The sequence below is a fragment of the Phyllobates terribilis genome, unplaced genomic scaffold, assembly GCF_046119375.1.
Source record: "Phyllobates terribilis strain yellow unplaced genomic scaffold, ASM4611937v1 Scaffold_4__5_contigs__length_816908805, whole genome shotgun sequence".
NCBI lineage: Eukaryota > Metazoa > Chordata > Amphibia > Anura > Dendrobatidae > Phyllobates > Phyllobates terribilis.
Genome location: NW_027362764.1, coordinates 805299723 through 805320875, shown reverse-complemented (window position 1 = coordinate 805320875; position 21153 = coordinate 805299723). Strand labels below are relative to the sequence as shown.

At 46.7% G+C, this 21153-nt stretch overlaps 1 protein-coding gene across 1 annotated transcript in view; it reads right to left on the bottom strand.

The window, feature by feature from the left end:
• Positions 1 to 21153, bottom strand: part of ZC3H3 (zinc finger CCCH-type containing 3) — a 163943-nt gene that overhangs the window by 106082 nt on the left and 36708 nt on the right. Inside the window, exon 3 of the mRNA XM_073680080.1 lies at positions 5107 to 5309. Coding sequence (XP_073536181.1) covers positions 5107 to 5309 — 203 coding nt within the window. The remainder of the gene's footprint in view (positions 1 to 5106; positions 5310 to 21153) is intronic.

The following is a 21153-nucleotide window of genomic DNA, read 5'->3' as shown; positions in this document are numbered from 1 at the left end:
AGCAGCTGCCCGGACCCCCGGCAAAGGGATTTACTGGGGTCAGTCACTCATCTGTCCTGTCACCAGCCCCCAGACAAAACAGCCGATAACGGGGAGTAATAGATTGTAGTATCCTGTCCTACAGTCACCTCCCCCCCCAGTAATGGCTGATAACAGGGAGTAATAGATTGTAGTCTCCTGTCCTAAAGTCCCCTCCTCCAGTAATGGCTGATAACAGGGAGTAATAGATTGTAGTCACCTGTCCTACAGTCCCCTCCTCCAGTAATGGCTGATAACAGGGAGTAATAGATTGCAGTCTCCTGTCCTACAGTCTCCTCCCCCAGTAATGGCTGATAACAGGGAGTAATAGATTGTAGTCTCCTGTCCTACAGTCACCTCCTCCAGTAATGGCTGATAACAGGGAGTAATAGATTGTAGTCTCCTGTCCTACAGTCCCCTCCCCCAGTAATGGCTGATAACAGGGAGTAATAGATTGTAGTCTCCTGTCCTACAGTCACCTCCCCCAGTAATGGCTGATAACAGGGAGTAATAGATTGTAGTCACCTGTCCTACAGTCACCTCCTCCAGTAATGGCTGATAACAGGGAGTAATAGATTGTAGTCTCCCCCCCCCCCCAGTAATGGCTGATAACAGGGAGTAATAGATTGTAGTCTCCTGTCCTACAGTCTCCTCCCCCAGTAATGGCTGATAACAGGGAGTAATAGATTGTAGTCTCCTCCCCCAGTAATGGCTGATAACAGGGGACACTAGTTTGCCAGTTCCCTCGGTGACTGATCTGTCCGCAGCTTTTCCTTCTCTGACTGTGATAATTATTAATTCCACTTTTTTGTTGGCGGTGGTGGAGGCAGAGGTGTTGTTGGTGGTGGTGGAGGCGGTGTTGGAGATGGTGTTGGCGATGGTGTTGGCGATGGTGTTGGCGGTGTTGGAGGCGGTGTTGGAGGCGGTGTTGGAGGCGGTGTTGGAGGCGGTGTTGGAGGCGGTGTTGGAGGCGGTGTTGGAGGCGGTGTTGGAGGCGTTGGCGATGGTGGAGGCGGTGTTGGAGGCGGTGTTGGCGGTAGTGGAGATGGTGTTGGCGGTGTTGGAGGCGGCGGTGTTGGAGGCGGCGGTGTTGGAGGCGGCGGTGTTGGAGGCGGCGGTGTTGGAGGCGGCGGTGTTGGAGGCGGTGTTGGAGGCGTTGGCGATGGTGGAGGCAGTGTTGGAGGCGGTGTTGGAGGCGGTGTTGGCGGTAGTGGAGATGGTGTTGGCGGTGTTGGAGGCGGCGGTGTTGGAGGCGGCGGTGTTGGAGGCGGCGGTGTTGGAGGCGGCGGTGTTGGAGGCGGTGGAGATGGTGTTGGCAATGGTGGAGGCAGTGTTGGAGGCGGTGTTGGCGGTAGTGGAGGCGGTGTTGGCGGTGGTGGAGGCGGTGTTGGCGGTGGTGGGGGCGGTGTTGGCGGTAGAGGTGTTTGCGGTGGAGGAGGTGTTGGCGGCATTGTTGGCGGTGGTGGAGGCGGTGTTTGCGGTGGAGGAGGCGGTGGAGGCAGTGTTGGCGGTGGAGGCGTTGTTGGCGGTGGTGGAGGCGGTGTTGGCGGTGGTGGGGGCGGTGTTGGTGGTAGAGGTGTTGTTGGCGGTGGAGGAGGCGGTGGTGGGGGCGGTGTTGGTGGTAGAGGTGTTGTTGGCGGTGGAGGAGGCGGTGTTGGCGGCGTTGTTGGAGGCGTTGGCGGTGGTGGAGGCGGTGTTTGCGGTGGAGGAGGCGGTGGAGGCAGTGTTGGCGGTGGAGGTGTTGTTGGCGGTGGTGGTAGAGGTGTTTGCAGTGGAGGAGGCGATGGAGGCGGTGTTGGAGGCGTTGTTGGCGGTGGTGGAGGCGGTGGTGGGGGCGGTGTTGGCGGTAGAGGTGTTGTTGGCGGTGGTGGAGGCGGTGTTGGCGGTGGTGGAGGCGGTGTTGGCGGTGGTGGAGGCGGTGTTGGCGGTGGTGGAGGCGGTGGTGGAGGCGGTGGTGGCGGTGTTGGCGGTGTTGGGGGCGGTGTTTGCGGTGGAGGTGTTGGCGGTGTTGGGGGCGGTGTTGGTGGTAGAGGTGTTGTTTGCAGTGGAGGAGGCGGTGTTGGAGGCGTTGTTGGCGGTGGTGGAGGCGGTGTTGGCGGTGGTGGGGGCGGTGTTGGCGGTAGAGGTGTTGTTGGCGGTGGAGGAGGCGGTGTTGGTAGAGGTGTTGTTGGCGGTGGAGGAGGAGGTGTTGGCGGCGTTGTTGGAGGCGTTGCTGGCGGTGGTGGAGGCGGTGTTTGCGGTGGAGGCAGTGTTGTTGGCGGTGGAGGTGTTGTTGGCGGTGGAGGCGGTGGTGGGGGCGGTGTTGGTGGTAGAGGTGTTTGCAGTGGAGGAGGCGATGGAGGCAGTGTTGTTGGCGGTGGAGGTGTTGTTGGCGGTGGAGGCGGTGTTGGGGGCGGTGTTGGTGGTAGAGGTGTTGTTTGCAGTGGAGGAGGCGATGGAGGCAGTGTTGGCGGTGGAGGTGTTGTTGGCGGTGGAGGCGGTGGTGTTGGTGGTAGAGGTGTTGTTTGCAGTGGAGGAGGCGATGGAGGCAGTGTTGTTGGCGGTGGAGGTGTTGTTGGCGGTGGAGGCGGTGTTGGGGGCAGTGTTGGTGGTAGAGGTGTTGTTTGCAGTGGAGGAGGCGGTGTTGGAGGCGGTGTTGGTGGTAGAGGTGTTGTTTGCAGTGGAGGAGGCGATGGAAGCAGTGTTGTTGGCGATGGAGGTGTTGTTGGCGGTGGAGGCGGTGTTGGGGGCGGTGTTGGTGTTGGTGGTAGAGGTGTTGTTTGCAGTGGAGGAGGCGATGGAGGCAGTGTTGGCGGTGGAGGTGTTGGCGGTGGAGGCGGTGTTGGGGGCAGTGTTGGTGGTAGAGGTGTTGTTTGCAGTGGAGGACGCAGTGTTGGCGGTGGAGGCGGTGGTGGGGGCGGTGTTGGTGGTAGAGGTGTTGTTTGCAGTGGAGGAGGCGGTGTTGGAGGCGGTGTTGGCGGTGGAGGCGGTGTTGGGGGCGGTGTTGGTGGTAGAGGTGTTGTTTGCAGTGGAGGAGGCGATGGAGGCAGTGTTGTTGGCGGTGGAGGTGTTGTTGGCGGTGGAGGCGGTGGTGGGGGCGGTGTTGGTGGTAGAGGTGTTGTTTGCAGTGGAGGAGGCGGTGTTGGCGGTGGAGGCGGTGTTGGGGGCGGTGTTGGTGGTAGAGGTGTTGTTTGCAGTGGAGGAGGCGGTGTTGGCGGTGGAGGCGGTGTTGGGGGCGGTGTTGGTGGTAGAGGTTTTGTTTGCAGTGGAGGAGGCGATGGAGGCAGTGTTGTTGGCGGTGGAGGTGTTGTTGGCGGTGGAGGCGGTGTTGGTGGTAGAGGTGTTGTTTGCAGTGGAGGAGGCGGTGTTGGCGGTGGAGGCGGTGTTGGGGGCGGTGTTGGTGGTAGAGGTTTTGTTTGCAGTGGAGGAGGCGATGGAGGCAGTGTTGTTGGCGGTGGAGGTGTTGTTGGCGGTGGAGGCGGTGTTGGGGGCGGTGTTGGTGGTAGAGGTGTTGTTTGCAGTGGAGGAGGCGGTGTTGGCGGTGGAGGCGGTGTTGGTGGTAGAGGTTTTGTTTGCAGTGGAGGAGGCGATGGAGGCAGTGTTGTTGGCGGTGGAGGTGTTGTTGGCGGTGGAGGCGGTGGTGGGGGCGGTGTTGGTGGTAGAGGTGTTGTTTGCAGTGGAGGAGGCGGTGTTGGCGGTGGAGGCGGTGTTGGGGGCAGTGTTGGTGGTAGAGGTGTTGTTTGCAGTGGAGGAGGCGGTGTTGGCGGTGGAGGCGGTGTTGGGGGCAGTGTTGGTGGTAGAGGTGTGGTTTGCAGTGGAGGAGGCGGTGTTGGCGGTGGAGGCGGTGGTGGGGGCGGTGTTGGTGGTAGAGGTGTTGTTTGCAGTGGAGGAGGCGGTGTTGGAGGCGGTGTTGGAGGCGGTGGTGGGGGCGGTGTAGGCGGTGTTGGTGGTGCCCGTCCTCTCCGCTCGTGGCGGCTCAGGGAGGAGGAGGACAGCGTCACATCTGAAGTGTTGATAGTGATGGAATGTGTAATGTTGGGGGCGGTGACTGACGGCGGCCATCACTCCGGGCCGTGACTCCGGGGCTGGGGGGGATGGGGACATTTTGCCATTTTAAACAATCCAATTTGCAATGATAATTATATATTAGGGTTTTATCAGCAATAAGATATAGGCGAGTTCAGGGGGAGGTGTGGGGGGATGTTGGGGGAGCGCGCGGGGGGGTAGGGGCAGACATATTTTCCCCCCTCTCAGGTTACGGCCCCCGGCATCAGCCGGTTATTGCTGTACATGGCTGGATATCGGCTCCATTCACATAAAGGGGAGATTAGGGGATCAATTACTGTAGAGCAGTGGAGAACAGACGACGCTGCACAGGACTGCCCCCTGCTGGACACGCTGAGAAGTGCCTGCACTGACGATGATATGAACGCCCACCGTGCAATACCGGGATTGGGCAGCAGGGGCAATGTACAGTGAGCTGACTTGTGAAGGTCCAGACAACCCCTGAATTGAGTGATCTGACCCCAGGCGGACAGTATGTGCACCCCTGTGATGCACATACACAGCCACCAGATGGCAGCATAACCAACACTAAAGTTCTTGCTTAGAGCCAAACTTTAGAAAAGTTTATGACATTTTGAGCAACGAAAACAAAATCCCAAACTCACATTTAGTGGTGACGCTCAGCACTCAGCGCCAAGTTTTGGCAGAAATGGAGGAAGGGATAGTAAATATCTCAAGAAAACAATGTATTCACCTTCCGAACCTGAAGGATCTGCAAGACTCAAAGGCCAAGATTAGTGACTGCCACGAGACAAAAGTGAAGTGGGTTCTTCGTGCCGCCCTCATCAGGGGGGTCTGTGCCCCTAGAGTCTCAATACCAACAGGGGCACCAATAACTCCTTCACCATAGCAGAGCCTTACCAGCCCCCTCTATACCACAAGCCTCCGTCAGGGAAACAGCAGCCTGATTGTCTGCAGCGAGGAGCTCACATTAATGGCGACCTGTCCCCCATCACCCCCGCTGTGCACAGATGAGACCCCCAACACTTGTGTATACAGTAGGACGGTGAAGTGGTACCGCCATAACACATCATCTGCTCCTACCTTCCCGCACTGGAGAGCACTGCTGCTTGCCAGGAGGGGGCAGTCTTCTCAGCCGGTGTTTGGAGATGTGCACCAGTCCCCGGGGAGAACTTCTCTTAACTGTAAGAGGCGACTTCACGCGGGGAGAACTCCGCCTGCGCAGGGCGTAACGACTCTTCACTGTCAGGGGAGCCAACGGAGAGGACTTCTTATCTGCAGGAGACCTGGGAACACAAAGCGGACAGGTGTGAGAACCAGCAGAATAGTGAGTGCAGCTCTGGAGTATAATACAGGAGGTAACTCAGGATCAGTAATGTAATGTATGTACACAGTGACTGCACCAGCAGAATAGTGAGCGCAGCTCTGGAGTATAATACAGGATGTAACTCAGGATCAGTAATGTAATGTATGTACACAGTGACTACACCAGCAGAATAGTGAGTGCAGCTCTGGAGTATAATACAGGATGTAACTCAGGATCAGTAATGTAATGTATGTACACAGTGACTGCACCAGCAGAATAGTGAGTGCAGCTCTGGAGTATAATACAGGATGTGACTCAGGATCAGTAATGTAATGTATGTACACAGTGACTCCACCAGCAGAATAGTGAGCGCAGCTCTGGAGTATAATACAGGAGGTAACTCAGGATCAGTAATGTAATGTATGTACACAGTAACTGCACCAGCAGAATAGTGAGCGCAGCTCTGGAGTATAATACAGGATGTAACTCAGGATCAGTACAGGATCAGTAATGTAATGTATGTACACAGTGACTCCACCAGCAGAATAGTGAGCGCAGCTCTGGAGTATAATACAGGAGGTAACTCAGGATCAGTAATGTACGTACACAGTGACTGCATCAGCAGAATAGTGAGTGCAGCACTGGAGTATAATACAGGATGTAACTCAGGATCAGTAATGTAATGTATGTACACAGTGACTCCACCAGCAGAATAGTGAGCGCAGCTCTGGAGTATAATACAGGAGGTAACTCAGGATCAGTAATGTAATGTATGTACACAGTGACTGCACCAGCAGAATAGTGAGCGCAGCTCTGGAGTATAATACAGGATGTAACTCAGGATCAGTACAGGATCAGTAATGTAATGTATGTACACAGTGACTCCACCAGCAGAATAGTGAGCGCAGCTCTGGAGTATAATACAGGAGGTAACTCAGGATCAGTAATGTAATGTATGTACACAGTGACTGCACCAGCAGAATAGTGATTGCAGCTCTGGAGTATAATACAGGATGTAACTCAGGATCAGTTATGTAATGTATGTACACAGTGACTGCACCAGCAGAATAGTGAGCGCAGCTCTGGAGTATAATACAGGAGGTAACTCAGGATCAGTAATGTAATGTATGTACACAGTGACTGCACCAGCAGAATAGTGAGCGCAGCTCTGGAGTATAATACAGGAGGTAACTCAGGATCAGTAATGTAATGTATGTACACAGTGACTCCACCAGCAGAATAGTGAGCGCAGCTCTGGAGTATAATACAGGAGGTAACTCAGGATCAGTAATGTAATGTATGTACACAGTGACTGCACCAGCAGAATAGTGATTGCAGCTCTGGAGTATAATACAGGAGGTAACTCAGGATCAGTTATGTAATGTATGTACACAGTGACTGCACCAGCAGAATAGTGAGTGCAGCTCTGGAGTATAATACAGGATGTAACTCAGGATCAGTATTGTAATGTATGTACACAGTGACTCCACCAGCAGAATAGTGAGTGCAGCTCTGGAGTATAATACAGGATGTAACTCAGGATCAGTAATGTAATGTATGTACACAGTGACTGCACCAGAATAGTGAATACAGCTCTGGAGTATAATACAGGATGTAACTCAGGATCAGTAATGTAATGTATGTACACAGTGACTGCACCAGCAGAATAGTGAGTGCAGCTCTGGAGTATAATACAGGATGTAACTCAGGATCAGTAATGTAATGTATGTACACAGTGACTGCACCAGAATAGTGAATACAGCTCTGGAGTATAATACAGGATGTAACTCAGGATCAGTAATGTAATGTATGTACACAGTGACTCCACCAGCAGAATAGTGAGTGCAGCTCTGGAGTATAATACAGGATGTAACTCAGGATCAGTAATGTAATGTATGTACACAGTGACTGCACCAGCAGAATAGTGAGCGCAGCTCTGGAGTATAATACAGGATGTAACTCAGGATCAGTAATGTAATGTATGTACACAGTGACTGCACCAGCAGAATAGTGAGTGCAGCTCTGGAGTATAATACAGGATGTAACTCAGGATCAGTAATGTAATGTATGTACACAGTGACTGCACCAGCAGAATAGTGAGTGCAGCTCTGGAGTATAATACAGAAGGTAACTCAGGATCAGTAATGTAATGTATGTACACAGTGACTGCACCAGAATAGTGAATACAGCTCTGGAGTATAATACAGGATGTAACTCAGGATCAGTAACGTAATGTATGTACACAGTGACTGCACCAGCAGAATAGTGAGTGCAGCTCTGGAGTATAATACAGGATGTAACTCAGGATCAGTAATGTAATGTATGTACACAGTGACTGCACCAGCAGAATAGTGAGTGCAGCTCTGGAGTATAATACAGGATGTAACTCAGGATCAGTAATGTAATGTATGTACACAGTGACTGCACCAGCAGAATAGTGAGTGCAGCTCTGGAGTATAATACAGAAGGTAACTCAGGATCAGTAATGTAATGTATGTACACAGTGACTGCACCAGAATAGTGAATACAGCTCTGGAGTATAATACAGGATGTAACTCAGGATCAGTAATGTAATGTATGTACACAGTGACTGCACCAGCAGAATAGTGAGTGCAGCTCTGGAGTATAATACAGGAGGTAACTCAGGATCAGTAATGTAATGTATGTACACAGTGACTGCACCAGAATAGTGAATACAGCTCTGGAGTATAATACAGGATGTAACTCAGGATCAGTAATGTAATGTATGTACACAGTGACTGCACCAGCAGAATAGTGAGTGCAGCTCTGGAGTATAATACAGGAGGTGACTCAGGATCAGTAATGTAATGTATGTACACAGTGACTGCACCAGCAGAATAGTGAGTGCAGCTCTGGAGTATAATACAGGATGTAACTCAGGATCAGTAATGTAATGTATGTACACAGTGACTGCACCAGCAGAATAGTGAGCGCAGCTCTGGAGTATAATACAGGATGTAACTCAGGATCAGTAATGTAATGTATGTACACAGTGACTGCACCAGCAGAATAGTGAGTGCAGCTCTGGAGTATAATACAGGATGTAACTCAGGATCAGTAATGTAATGTATGTACACAGTGACTGCACCAGCAGAATAGTGAGTGCAGCTCTGTAGTATAATACAGGATGTAACTCAGGATCAGTAATGTAATGTATGTAGACAGTGACTGCACCAGCAGAATAGTGAGTGCAGCTCTGGAGTATAATACAGGATGTAACTCAGGATCAGTAATGTAATGTATGTACACAGTGACTGCACCAGCAGAATAGTGAGTGCAGCTCTGGAGTATAATACAGGATGTAACTCAGGATCAGTAATGTAATGTATGTACACAGTGACTGCACCAGCAGAATAGTGAGTGCAGCTCTGTAGTATAATACAGGATGTAACTCAGGATCAGTAATGTAATGTATGTACACAGTGACTGCACCAGCTGAATAGTGAGTGCAGCTCTGTAGTATAATACAGGATGTAACTCAGGATCAGTAATGTAATGTATGTACACAGTGACTGCACCAGCAGAATAGTGAGTGCAGCTCTGGAGTATAATACAGGATGTAACTCAGGATCAGTAATGTAATGTATGTACACAGTGACTGCACCAGCAGAATAGTGAGTGCAGCTCTGGAGTATAATACAGGAGGTAACTCAGGATCAGTAATGTAATGTATGTACACAGTGACTGCACCAGCAGAATAGTGAGTGCAGCTCTGGAGTATAATACAGGATGTAACTCAGGATCAGTAATGTAATGTATGTACACAGTGACTGCACCAGCAGAATAGTGAGTGCAGCTCTGGAGTATAATACAGGATGTAACTCAGGATCAGTAATGTAATGTATGTACACAGTGACTGCACCAGCAGAATAGTGAGTGCAGCTCTGGAGTATAATACAGGATGTCACTCAGGATCAGTAATATATGTACACAGTGACTGCACCAGCAGAATAGTGAGTGCAGCTCTGGAGTATAATACAGGAGGTAGCTCAGGATCAGTAATGTAATGTATGTACACAGTGACTGCACCAGCAGAATAGTGAGTGCAGCTCTGTAGTATAATACAGGATGTAACTCAGGATCAGTAATGTAATGTATGTACACAGTGACTGCACCAGCAGAATAGTGAGTGCAGCTCTGGAGGATAATACAGGAGGTAACTCAGGATTAGTAATGTAATGTATGTACACAGTGACTGCACCAGAAGAATAGTGAGTGCAGCTCTGGAGTATAATACAGGATGTAACTCAGGACCAGTAATGTAATGTATGTACACAGTGACTCCACCAGCAGAATAGTGAGTGCAGCTCTGGAGTATAATACAGGATGTAACTCAGGATCAGTAATGTAATGTATGTACACAGTGACTGCACCAGCAGAATAGTGAGTGCAGCTCTGGAGTATAATACAGGATGTAACTCAGGATCAGTAATGTAATGTATGTACACAGTGACTGCACCAGCAGAATAGTGAGTGCAGCTCTGGAGTATAATACAGGATGTCACTCAGGATCAGTAATATATGTACACAGTGACTGCACCAGCAGAATAGTGAGTGCAGCTCTGGAGTATAATACAGGATGTAACTCAGGATCAGTAATGTAATGTATGTACACAGTGACTGCACCAGCAGAATAGTGAGTGCAGCTCTGGAGTATAATATAGGATGTAACTCAGGATCTGTAATGTAATGTATGTGCATAGTGACTGCACCAGCAGAATAGTGAGTGCAGCTCTGGGGTATAATACAGGATGTAACTCAGGATCAGTAATGTAATGTATGTACACAGTGACTGCACCAGCAGAATAGTGAGTGCAGCTCTGTAGTATAATACAGGATGTAACTCAGGATCAGTAATGTAATGTATGTACACAGTGACTGCACCAGCAGAATAGTGAGTGCAGCTCTGGAGTATAATACAGGAGGTAACTCAGGATCAGTAATGTAATGTATGTACACAGTGACTGCACCAGCAGAATAGTGAGTGCAGCTCTGGAGTATAATACAGGAGGTAACTCAGGATCAGTAATGTAATGTATGTACACAGTGACTGCACCAGCAGAATAGTGAGTGCAGCTCTGGAGTACAATACAGGAGGTAACTCAGGATCAGTAATGTAATGTATGTACACAGTGACTACACCAGCAGAATAGTGAGTGCAGCTCTGGAGTATAATACAGGATGTAACTCAGGATCAGTAATGTAATGTATGCACAGAGTGACTGCACCAGCAGAATAGTGAGTGCAGCTCTGGAGTATAATGCAGTATGTAACTCAGGATCAGTAATGTAATGTATGTACACAGTGACTGCACCAGCAGAATAGTGAGTGCAGCCCTGGAGTATAATACAGGAGGTAACTCAGGATCAGTAATGTAATGTATGTACACAGTGACTCCACCAGCAGAATAGTGAGTGCAGCTCTGGAGTATAATACAGGATGTCACTCAGGATCAGTAATGTATGTACACAGTGACTGCACCAGCAGAATAGTGAGTGCAGCTCTGGAGTATAATACAGGAGGTAACTCAGGAACAGTAATGTAATGTATGTACACAGTGACTGCACCAGCAGAATAGTGAGTGCAGCTCTGGAGTATAATACATGATGTCACTCAGGATCAGTAATATATGTACACAGTGACTGCACCAGCAGAATAGTGAGTGCAGCTCTGGAGGATAATACAGGAGGTAGCTCAGGATCAGTAATGTAATGTATGTACACAGTGACTGCGCCAGCAGAATAGTGAGTGCAGCTCTGGAGTATAATACAGGATGTAACTCAGGATCAGTAATGTAATGTATGTACACAGTGACTGCACCAGCAGAATAGTGAGTGCAGCTCTGGAGTATAATACAGGAGGTAACTCAGGATCAGTAATCTAATGTATGTACACAGTGACTGCACCAGCAGAATAGTGAATACAGCTCTGTAGTATAATACAGGAGGTAACTCAGGATCAGTAATGTAATGTATGTACACAGTGACTCCACCAGCAGAATAGTGAGTGCAGCTCTGGAGTATAATACAGGAGGTAACTCAGGATCAGTAATGTAATGTATGTACACAGTGACTGCACCAGCAGAATAGTGAGCGCAGCTCTGGAGTATAATACAGGATGTAACTCAGGATCAGTAATGTAATGTATGTACACAGTGACTGCACCAGCAGAATAGTGAGTGCAGCTCTGGAGTATAATACAGGATGTAACTCAGGATCAGTAATGTAATGTATGTGCATAGTGACTGCACCAGCAGAATAGTGAGTGCAGCTCTGGGGTATAATACAGGAGGTAACTCAGGATCAGTAATGTAATGTATGTACACAGTGACTGCACCAGCAGAATAGTGAGTGCAGCTCTGGAGTATAATACAGGATGTAACTCAGGATCAGTAATGTAATGTATGTACACAGTGACTGCACCAGCAGAATAGTGAGTGCAGCTCTGTAGTATAATACAGGATGTAACTCAGGATCAGTAATGTAATGTATGTACACAGTGACTGCACCAGCAGAATAGTGAGTGCAGCTCTGGAGTATAATACAGGAGGTAACTCAGGATCAGTAATGTAATGTATGTACACAGTGACTGCACCAGCAGAATAGTGAGTGCAGCTCTGGAGTATAATACAGGAGGTAACTCAGGATCAGTAATGTAATGTATGTACACAGTGACTGCACCAGCAGAATAGTGAGTGCAGCTCTGGAGTATAATACAGGAGGTAACTCAGGATCAGTAATGTAATGTATGTACACAGTGACTACACCAGCAGAATAGTGAGTGCAGCTCTGGAGTATAATACAGGATGTAACTCAGGATCAGTAATGTAATGTATGCACAGAGTGACTGCACCAGCAGAATAGTGAGTGCAGCTCTGGAGTATAATGCAGTATGTAACTCAGGATCAGTAATGTAATGTATGTACACAGTGACTGCACCAGCAGAATAGTGAGTGCAGCCCTGGAGTATAATACAGGAGGTAACTCAGGATCAGTAATGTAATGTATGTACACAGTGACTCCACCAGCAGAATAGTGAGTGCAGCTCTGGAGTATAATACAGGATGTCACTCAGGATCAGTAATGTATGTACACAGTGACTGCACCAGCAGAATAGTGAGTGCAGCTCTGGAGTATAATACAGGATGTAACTCAGGATCAGTAATGTAATGTATGTACACAGTGACTGCACCAGCAGAATAGTGAGTGCAGCTCTGGAGTATAATACAGGAGGTAACTCAGGAACAGTAATGTAATGTATGTACACAGTGACTGCACCAGCAGAATAGTGAGTGCAGCTCTGGAGTATAATACATGATGTCACTCAGGATCAGTAATATATGTACACAGTGACTGCACCAGCAGAATAGTGAGTGCAGCTCTGGAGTATAATACAGGAGGTAGCTCAGGATCAGTAATGTAATGTATGTACACAGTGACTGCACCAGCAGAATAGTGAGCGCAGCTCTGCAGGATAATACAGGAGGTAACTCAGGATCAGTAATGTAATATATGTACACAGTGACTGCGCCAGCAGAATAGTGAGTGCAGCTCTGGAGTATAATACAGGATGTAACTCAGGATCAGTAATGTAATGTATGTACACAGTGACTGCACCAGCAGAATAGTGAGTGCAGCTCTGGAGTATAATACAGGAGGTAACTCAGGATCAGTAATGTAATGTATGTACACAGTGACTGCACCAGCAGAATAGTGAATACAGCTCTGTAGTATAATACAGGAGGTAACTCAGGATCAGTAATGTAATGTATGTACACAGTGACTGCACCAGCAGAATAGTGAGCGCAGCTCTGGAGTATAATACAGGATGTAACTCAGGATCAGTAATGTAATGTATGTACACAGTGACTGCACCAGCAGAATAGTGAGTGCAGCTCTGGAGTATAATACAGGATGTAACTCAGGATCAGTAATGTAATGTATGTACACAGTGACTGCACCAGCAGAATAGTGAGTGCAGCTCTGGAGTATAATACAGGAGGTAACTCAGGATCAGTAATGTAATGTATGTACACAGTGACTGCACCAGCAGAATAGTGAGTGCAGCTCTGGAGTATAATACAGGAGGTAACTCAGAATCAGTAATGTAATGTATGTACACAGTGACTGCACCAGCAGAATAGTGAGTGCAGCTCTGGAGTATAATACAGGATGTAACTCAGGATCAGTAATGTAATGTATGTACACAGTGACTGCACCAGCAGAATAGTGAGTGCAGCTCTGGAGTATAATACAGGAGGTAACTCAGGATCAGTAATGTAATGTATGTACACAGTGACTGCTCCAGCAGAATAGTGAGTGCAGCTCTGGAGTATAATACAGGATGTAACTCAGGATCAGTAATGTAATGTATGCACAGAGTGACTGCACCAGCAGAATAGTGAGTGCAGCTCTGGAGTATAATGCAGTATGTAACTCAGGATCAGTAATGTAATGTATGTACACAGTGACTGCACCAGCAGAATAGTGAGTGCAGCTCTGGAGTATAATACAGGATGTAACTCAGGATCAGTAATGTAATGTATGTACACAGTGACTGCACCAGCAGAATAGTGAGTGCAGCTCTGGAGTATAATACAGGAGGTAACTCAGGAACAGTAATGTAATGTATGTACACAGTGACTGCACCAGCAGAATAGTGAGTGCAGCTCTGGAGTATAATACAGGAGGTAACTCAGGAACAGTAATGTAATGTATGTACACAGTGACTGCACCAGCAGAATAGTGAGTGCAGCTCTGGAGTATAATACAGGAGGTAACTCAGGAACAGTAATGTAATGTATGTACACAGTGACTGCACCAGCAGAATAGTGAGTGCAGCTCTGGAGTATAATACAGGAGGTAACTCAGGAACAGTAATGTAATGTATGTACACAGTGACTGCACCAGCAGAATAGTGAGTGCAGCTCTGGAGGATAATACAGGAGGTAACTCAGGATCAGTAATGTAATGTATGTACACAGTGACTGCACCAGCAGAATATTGAGCGCAGCTCTGGAGGATAATACAGGATGTAACTCAGGATCAGTAATGTAATATATGTACACAGTGACTGCACCAGAATTGTGAGCGCAGCTCTGGAGGATAATACAGGAGGTAACTCAGGATCAGTAATGTAATGTATGTACACAGTGACTGCGCCAGCAGAATAGTGAGTGCAGCTCTGGAGTATAATACAGGATGTAACTCAGGATCAGTAATGTAATGTATGTACACAGTGACTGCACCAGCAGAATAGTGAGTGCAGCTCTGGAGTATAATACAGGATGTAACTCAGGATCAGTAATGTAATGTATGTACACAGTGACTGCACCAGCAGAACAGTGAGTGCAGCTCTGGAGTATAATACAGGAGGTAACTCAGGATCAGTAATGTAATGTATGTACACAGTGACTGCACCAGCAGAATAGTGAGTGCAGCTCTGGAGTATAATACAGGATGTAACTCAGGATCAGTAATGTAATGTATGTACACAGTGACTGCACCAGCAGAATAGTGAGTGCAGCTCTGGAGTATAATACAGGAGGTAACTCAGGATCAGTAATGTAATGTATGTACACAGTGACTGCACCAGCAGAATAGTGAGTGCAGCTCTGGAGTATAATACAGGATGTAACTCAGGATCAGTAATGTAATGTATGTACACAGTGACTGCACCAGCAGAATAGTGAGTGCAGCTCTGGAGTATAATACAGGAGGTAACTCAGGATCAGTAATGTAATGTATGTACACAGTGACTACACCAGCAGAATAGTGAGTGCAGCTCTGGAGTATAATACAGGATGTAACTCAGGATCAGTAATGTAATGTATGCACAGAGTGACTGCACCAGCAGAATAGTGAGTGCAGCTCTGGAGTATAATGCAGTATGTAACTCAGGATCAGTAATGTAATGTATGTACACAGTGACTCCACCAGCAGAATAGTGAGTGCAGCTCTGGAGTATAATACAGGATGTCACTCAGGATCAGTAATGTATGTACACAGTGACTGCACCAGCAGAATAGTGAGTGCAGCTCTGGAGTATAATACAGGATGTAACTCAGGATCAGTAATGTAATGTATGTACACAGTGACTGCACCAGCAGAATAGTGAGTGCAGCTCTGGAGTATAATACAGGAGGTAACTCAGGAACAGTAATGTAATGTATGTACACAGTGACTGCACCAGCAGAATAGTGAGTGCAGCTCTGGAGTATAATACATGATGTCACTCAGGATCAGTAATATATGTACACAGTGACTGCACCAGCAGAATAGTGAGTGCAGCTCTGGAGTATAATACAGGAGGTAGCTCAGGATCAGTAATGTAATGTATGTACACAGTGACTGCACCAGCAGAATATTGAGCGCAGCTCTGGAGGATAATACAGGAGGTAACTCAGGATCAGTAATGTAATGTATGTACACAGTGACTGCGCCAGCAGAATAGTGAGTGCAGCTCTGGAGTATAATACAGGATGTAACTCAGGATCAATAATGTAATATATGTACACAGTGACTGCACCAGCAGAATTGTGAGCGCAGCTCTGGAGGATAATACAGGAGGTAACTCAGGATCAGTAATGTAATGTATGTACACAGTGACTGCACCAGCAGAATAGTGAATACAGCTCTGTAGTATAATACATGATGTCACTCAGGATCAGTAATATATGTACACAGTGACTGCACCAGCAGAATAGTGAGTGCAGCTCTGGAGTATAATACAGGAGGTAGCTCAGGATCAGTAATGTAATGTATGTACACAGTGACTGCACCAGCAGAATATTGAGCGCAGCTCTGGAGGATAATACAGGAGGTAACTCAGGATCAGTAATGTAATGTATGTACACAGTGACTGCGCCAGCAGAATAGTGAGTGCAGCTCTGGAGTATAATACAGGATGTAACTCAGGATCAGTAATGTAATGTATGCACAGAGTGACTGCACCAGCAGAATAGTGAGTGCAGCTCTGGAGTATAATGCAGTATGTAACTCAGGATCAGTAATGTAATGTATGTACACAGTGACTCCACCAGCAGAATAGTGAGTGCAGCTCTGGAGTATAATACAGGATGTCACTCAGGATCAGTAATGTATGTACACAGTGACTGCACCAGCAGAATAGTGAGTGCAGCTCTGGAGAATAATACAGGATGTAACTCAGGATCAGTAATGTAATGTATGTACACAGTGACTGCACCAGCAGAATAGTGAGTGCAGCTCTGGAGTATAATACAGGAGGTAACTCAGGAACAGTAATGTAATGTATGTACACAGTGACTGCACCAGCAGAATAGTGAGTGCAGCTCTGGAGTATAATACATGATGTCACTCAGGATCAGTAATATATGTACACAGTGACTGCACCAGCAGAATAGTGAGTGCAGCTCTGGAGTATAATACAGGAGGTAGCTCAGGATCAGTAATGTAATGTATGTACACAGTGACTGCACCAGCAGAATATTGAGCGCAGCTCTGGAGGATAATACAGGAGGTAACTCAGGATCAGTAATGTAATGTATGTACACAGTGACTGCGCCAGCAGAATAGTGAGTGCAGCTCTGGAGTATAATACAGGATGTAACTCAGGATCAGTAATGTAATATATGTACACAGTGACTGCACCAGCAGAATTGTGAGCGCAGCTCTGGAGGATAATACAGGAGGTAACTCAGGATCAGTAATGTAATGTATGTACACAGTGACTGCACCAGCAGAATAGTGAATACAGCTCTGTAGTATAATACAGGATGTAACTCAGGATCAGTAATGTAATGTATGTACACAGTGACTGCACCAGCAGAATAGTGAGCGCAGCTCTGGAGTATAATACAGGATGTAACTCAGGATCAGTAATGTAATGTATGTACACAGTGACTGCACCAGCAGAATAGTGAGTGCAGCTCTGGAGTATAATACAGGATGTAACTCAGGATCAGTAATGTAATGTATGTACACAGTGACTGCACCAGCAGAATAGTGAGTGCAGCTCTGGAGTATAATACAGGATGTAACTCAGGATCAGTAATGTATGTACACAGTGACTGCACCAGCAGAAAAGTGAGCGCAGCTCTGGAGTATAATACAGGATGTAACTCAGGATCAGTAATGTAATGTATGTACACAGTGACTGCACCAGCAGAATAGTGAGCGCAGCTCTGGAGTATAATACAGGATGTAACTCAGGATCAGTAATGTAATATATGTACACAGTGACTGCACCAGCAGAATTGTGAGCGCAGCTCTGGAGTATAATACATGATGTCACTCAGGATCAGTAATGTAATGTATGTACACAGTGACTGCACCAGCAGAATAGGGAGTGCAGCTCTGGAGAATAATACAGGATGTAACTCAGGATCAGTAATGTAATGTATGTACACAGTGACTGCACCAGCAGAATAGTGAGTGCAGCTCTGGAGTATAATACAGGAGGTAACTCAGGAACAGTAATGTAATGTATGTACACAGTGACTGCACCAGCAGAATAGTGAGTGCAGCTCTGGAGTATAATACATGATGTCACTCAGGATCAGTAATGTAATGTATGTACACAGTGACTGCACCAGCAGAATAGTGAGTGCAGCTCTGTAGTATAATACAGGATGTAACTCAGGATCAGTAATGTAATGTATGTACACAGTGACTACACCAGCAGAATAGTGAGTGCAGCTCTGGAGTATAATACAGGATGTAACTCAGGATCAGTAATGTAATGTATGCACACAGTGACTGCACCAGCAGAATAGTGAGTGCAGCTCTGGAGTATAATACAGTATGTAACTCAGGATCAGTAATGTAATGTATGTACACAGTGACTACACCAGCAGAATAGTGAGTGCAGCTCTGGAGTATAATACAGGATGTAACTCAGGATCAGTAATGTATGCACACAGTGACTGTACCAGCAGAATAGTGAGTGCAGCTCTGGAGTATAATACAGGATGTCACTCAGGATCAGTAATGTATGTACACAGTGACTCCACCAGCAGAATAGTGAGTGCAGCTCTGGAGTATAATACAGGATGTCACTCAGGATCAGTAATGTATGTACACAGTGACTGCACCAGCAGAATAGTGAGTGCAGCTCTGGAGTATAATACAGGAGGTAACTCAGGATCAGTAATGTAATGTATGTACACAGTGACTGCACCAGCAGAATAGTGAGTGCAGCTCTGGAGTATAATACAGGAGGTAACTCAGGAACAGTAATGTAATGTATGTACACAGTGACTCCACCAGCAGAATAGTGAGTGCAGCTCTGGAGTATAATACAGGATGTCACTCAGGATCAGTAATATATGTACACAGTGACTGCACCAGCAGAATAGTGAGTGCAGCTCTGGAGTATAATACAGGAGGTAACTCAGGATCAGTAATGTAATGTATGTACACAGTGACTGCACCAGCAGAATAGTGAGTGCAGCTCTGGAGTATAATACAGGATGTAACTCAGCATCAGTAATGTAATGTATGTACACAGTGACTGCACCAGCAGAATAGTGAGTGCAGCTCTGGGGTATAATACAGGATGTAACTCAGGATCAGTAATGTATTGTATGTACACAGTGACTGCACCAGCAGAATAGTGAGTGCAGCTCTGGAGAATAATACAGGATGTAACTCAGGATCAGTAATGTAATGTATGTACACAGTGACTGCACCAGCAGAATAGTGAGTGCAGCTCTGGAGTATAATACAGGATGTAACTCAGGATCAGTAATGTAATGTATGTACACAGTGACTATACCAGCAGAATAGTGAGTGCAGCTCTGGAGTATAATACAGGCTGTAACTCAGGATCAGTAATGTAATGTATGTACACAGTGACTGCACCAGCAGAATAGTGAGTGCAGCTCTGGAGTATAATACAGGATGTAACTCAGGATCAGTAATGTAATGTATGTACACAGTGACTGCACCAGCAGAATAGTGAGTGCAGCTCTGGAGTATAATACAGGATGTAACTCAGGATCAGTAATGTATGTACACAGTGACTGCACCAGCAGAATAGTGAGTGCAGCTCTGGAGTATAATACAGGATGTAACTCAGGATCAGTAATGTAATGTATGTACACAGTGACTGCACCAGCAGAATAGTGAGTGCAGCTCTGGAGTATAATGCAGGATGCAACTCGGGATCAGTAATGTAATGTATGTGCATAGTGACTGCACCAGCAGAATAGTGAGTGCAGCTCTGGAGGATAATACAGGATGTAACTCAGGATCAGTAATGTAATGTATGTACACAGCGACTGCACCAGCAGAATACTGAGTGCAGCTCTGCAGTATAATACAGGATGTAACTCAGGATCAGTAATGTAATGTATGTACACAGTGACTGCACCAGCAGAATAGTGAGTGCAGCTCTGGAATATAATACATGATGTAACTCAGGATCAGTAATGTAATGCATGTACACAGTGACTGCACCAGCAGAATAGTGAGTGCAGCTCTGGAGTATAATACAGGAGGTAACTCAGGATCAGTAATGTAATGTATGTACACAGTGACTGCACCAGCAGAATAGTGAGTGCAGCTCTGGAGTATAATACAGGATGTAACTCAAGATCAGTAATGTAATGTATGTACACAGTGACTGCACCAGCAGAATAGTGAGTGCAGCTCTGGAGTATAATACAGGAGGTAACTCAGGATCAGTAATGTAATGTATGTACACAGTGACTGCACCAGCAGAATAGTGAGTGCAGCTCTGGAGTATAATACAGGAGGTAACTCAGGATCAGTAATGTAATGTCTGTACACAGTGACTGCACCAGCAGAATAGTGAGTGCAGCTCTGGAGTATAATACAGGAGGTAACTCAGGATCAGTAATGTAATGTATGCACAGAGTGACTGCGCCAGCAGAATAGTGAGTGCAGCTCTGGAGTATAATACAGGATGTAACTCAGGATCAGTAATGTAATATATGTACACAGTGACTGCACCAGCAGAATTGTGAGCGCAGCTCTGGAGGATAATACAGGAGGTAACTCAGGATCAGTAATGTAATGTATGTACACAGTGACTGCGCCAGCAGAATAGTGAGTGCAGCTCTGGAGTATAATACAGGATGTAACTCAGGATCAGTAATGTAATGTATGTACACAGTGACTGCACCAGCAGAATAGTGAGTGCAGCTCTGGAGTATAATACAGGAGGTAACTCAGGATCAGTAATGTAATGTATGTACACAGTGACTGCACCAGCAGAATAGTGAGTGCAGCTCTGGAGTATAATACAGGATGTAACTCAGGATCAGTAATGTAATGTATGTACACAGTGACTGCACCAGCAGAATAGTGAGTGCAGCTCTGGAGTATAATACAGGAGGTAACTCAGGATCAGTAATGTAATGTATGTACACAGTGACTACACCAGCAGAATAGTGAGTGCAGCTCTGGAGTATAATACAGGATGTAACTCAGGATCAGTAATGTAATGTATGCACAGAGTGACTGCACCAGCAGAATAGTGAGTGCAGCTCTGGAGTATAATGCAGTATGTAACTCAGGATCAGTAATGTAATGTATGTACACAGTGACTCCACCAGCAGAATAGTGAGTGCAGCTCTGGAGTATAATACAGGATGTCACTCAGGATCAGTAATGTATGTACACAGTGACTGCACCAGCAGAATAGTGAGTGCAGCTCTGGAGTATAATACAGGATGTAACTCAGGATCAGTAATGTAATGTATGTACACAGTGACTGCACCAGCAGAATAGTGAGTGCAGCTCTGGAGTATAATACAGGAGGTAACTCAGGAACAGTAATGTAATGTATGTACACAGTGA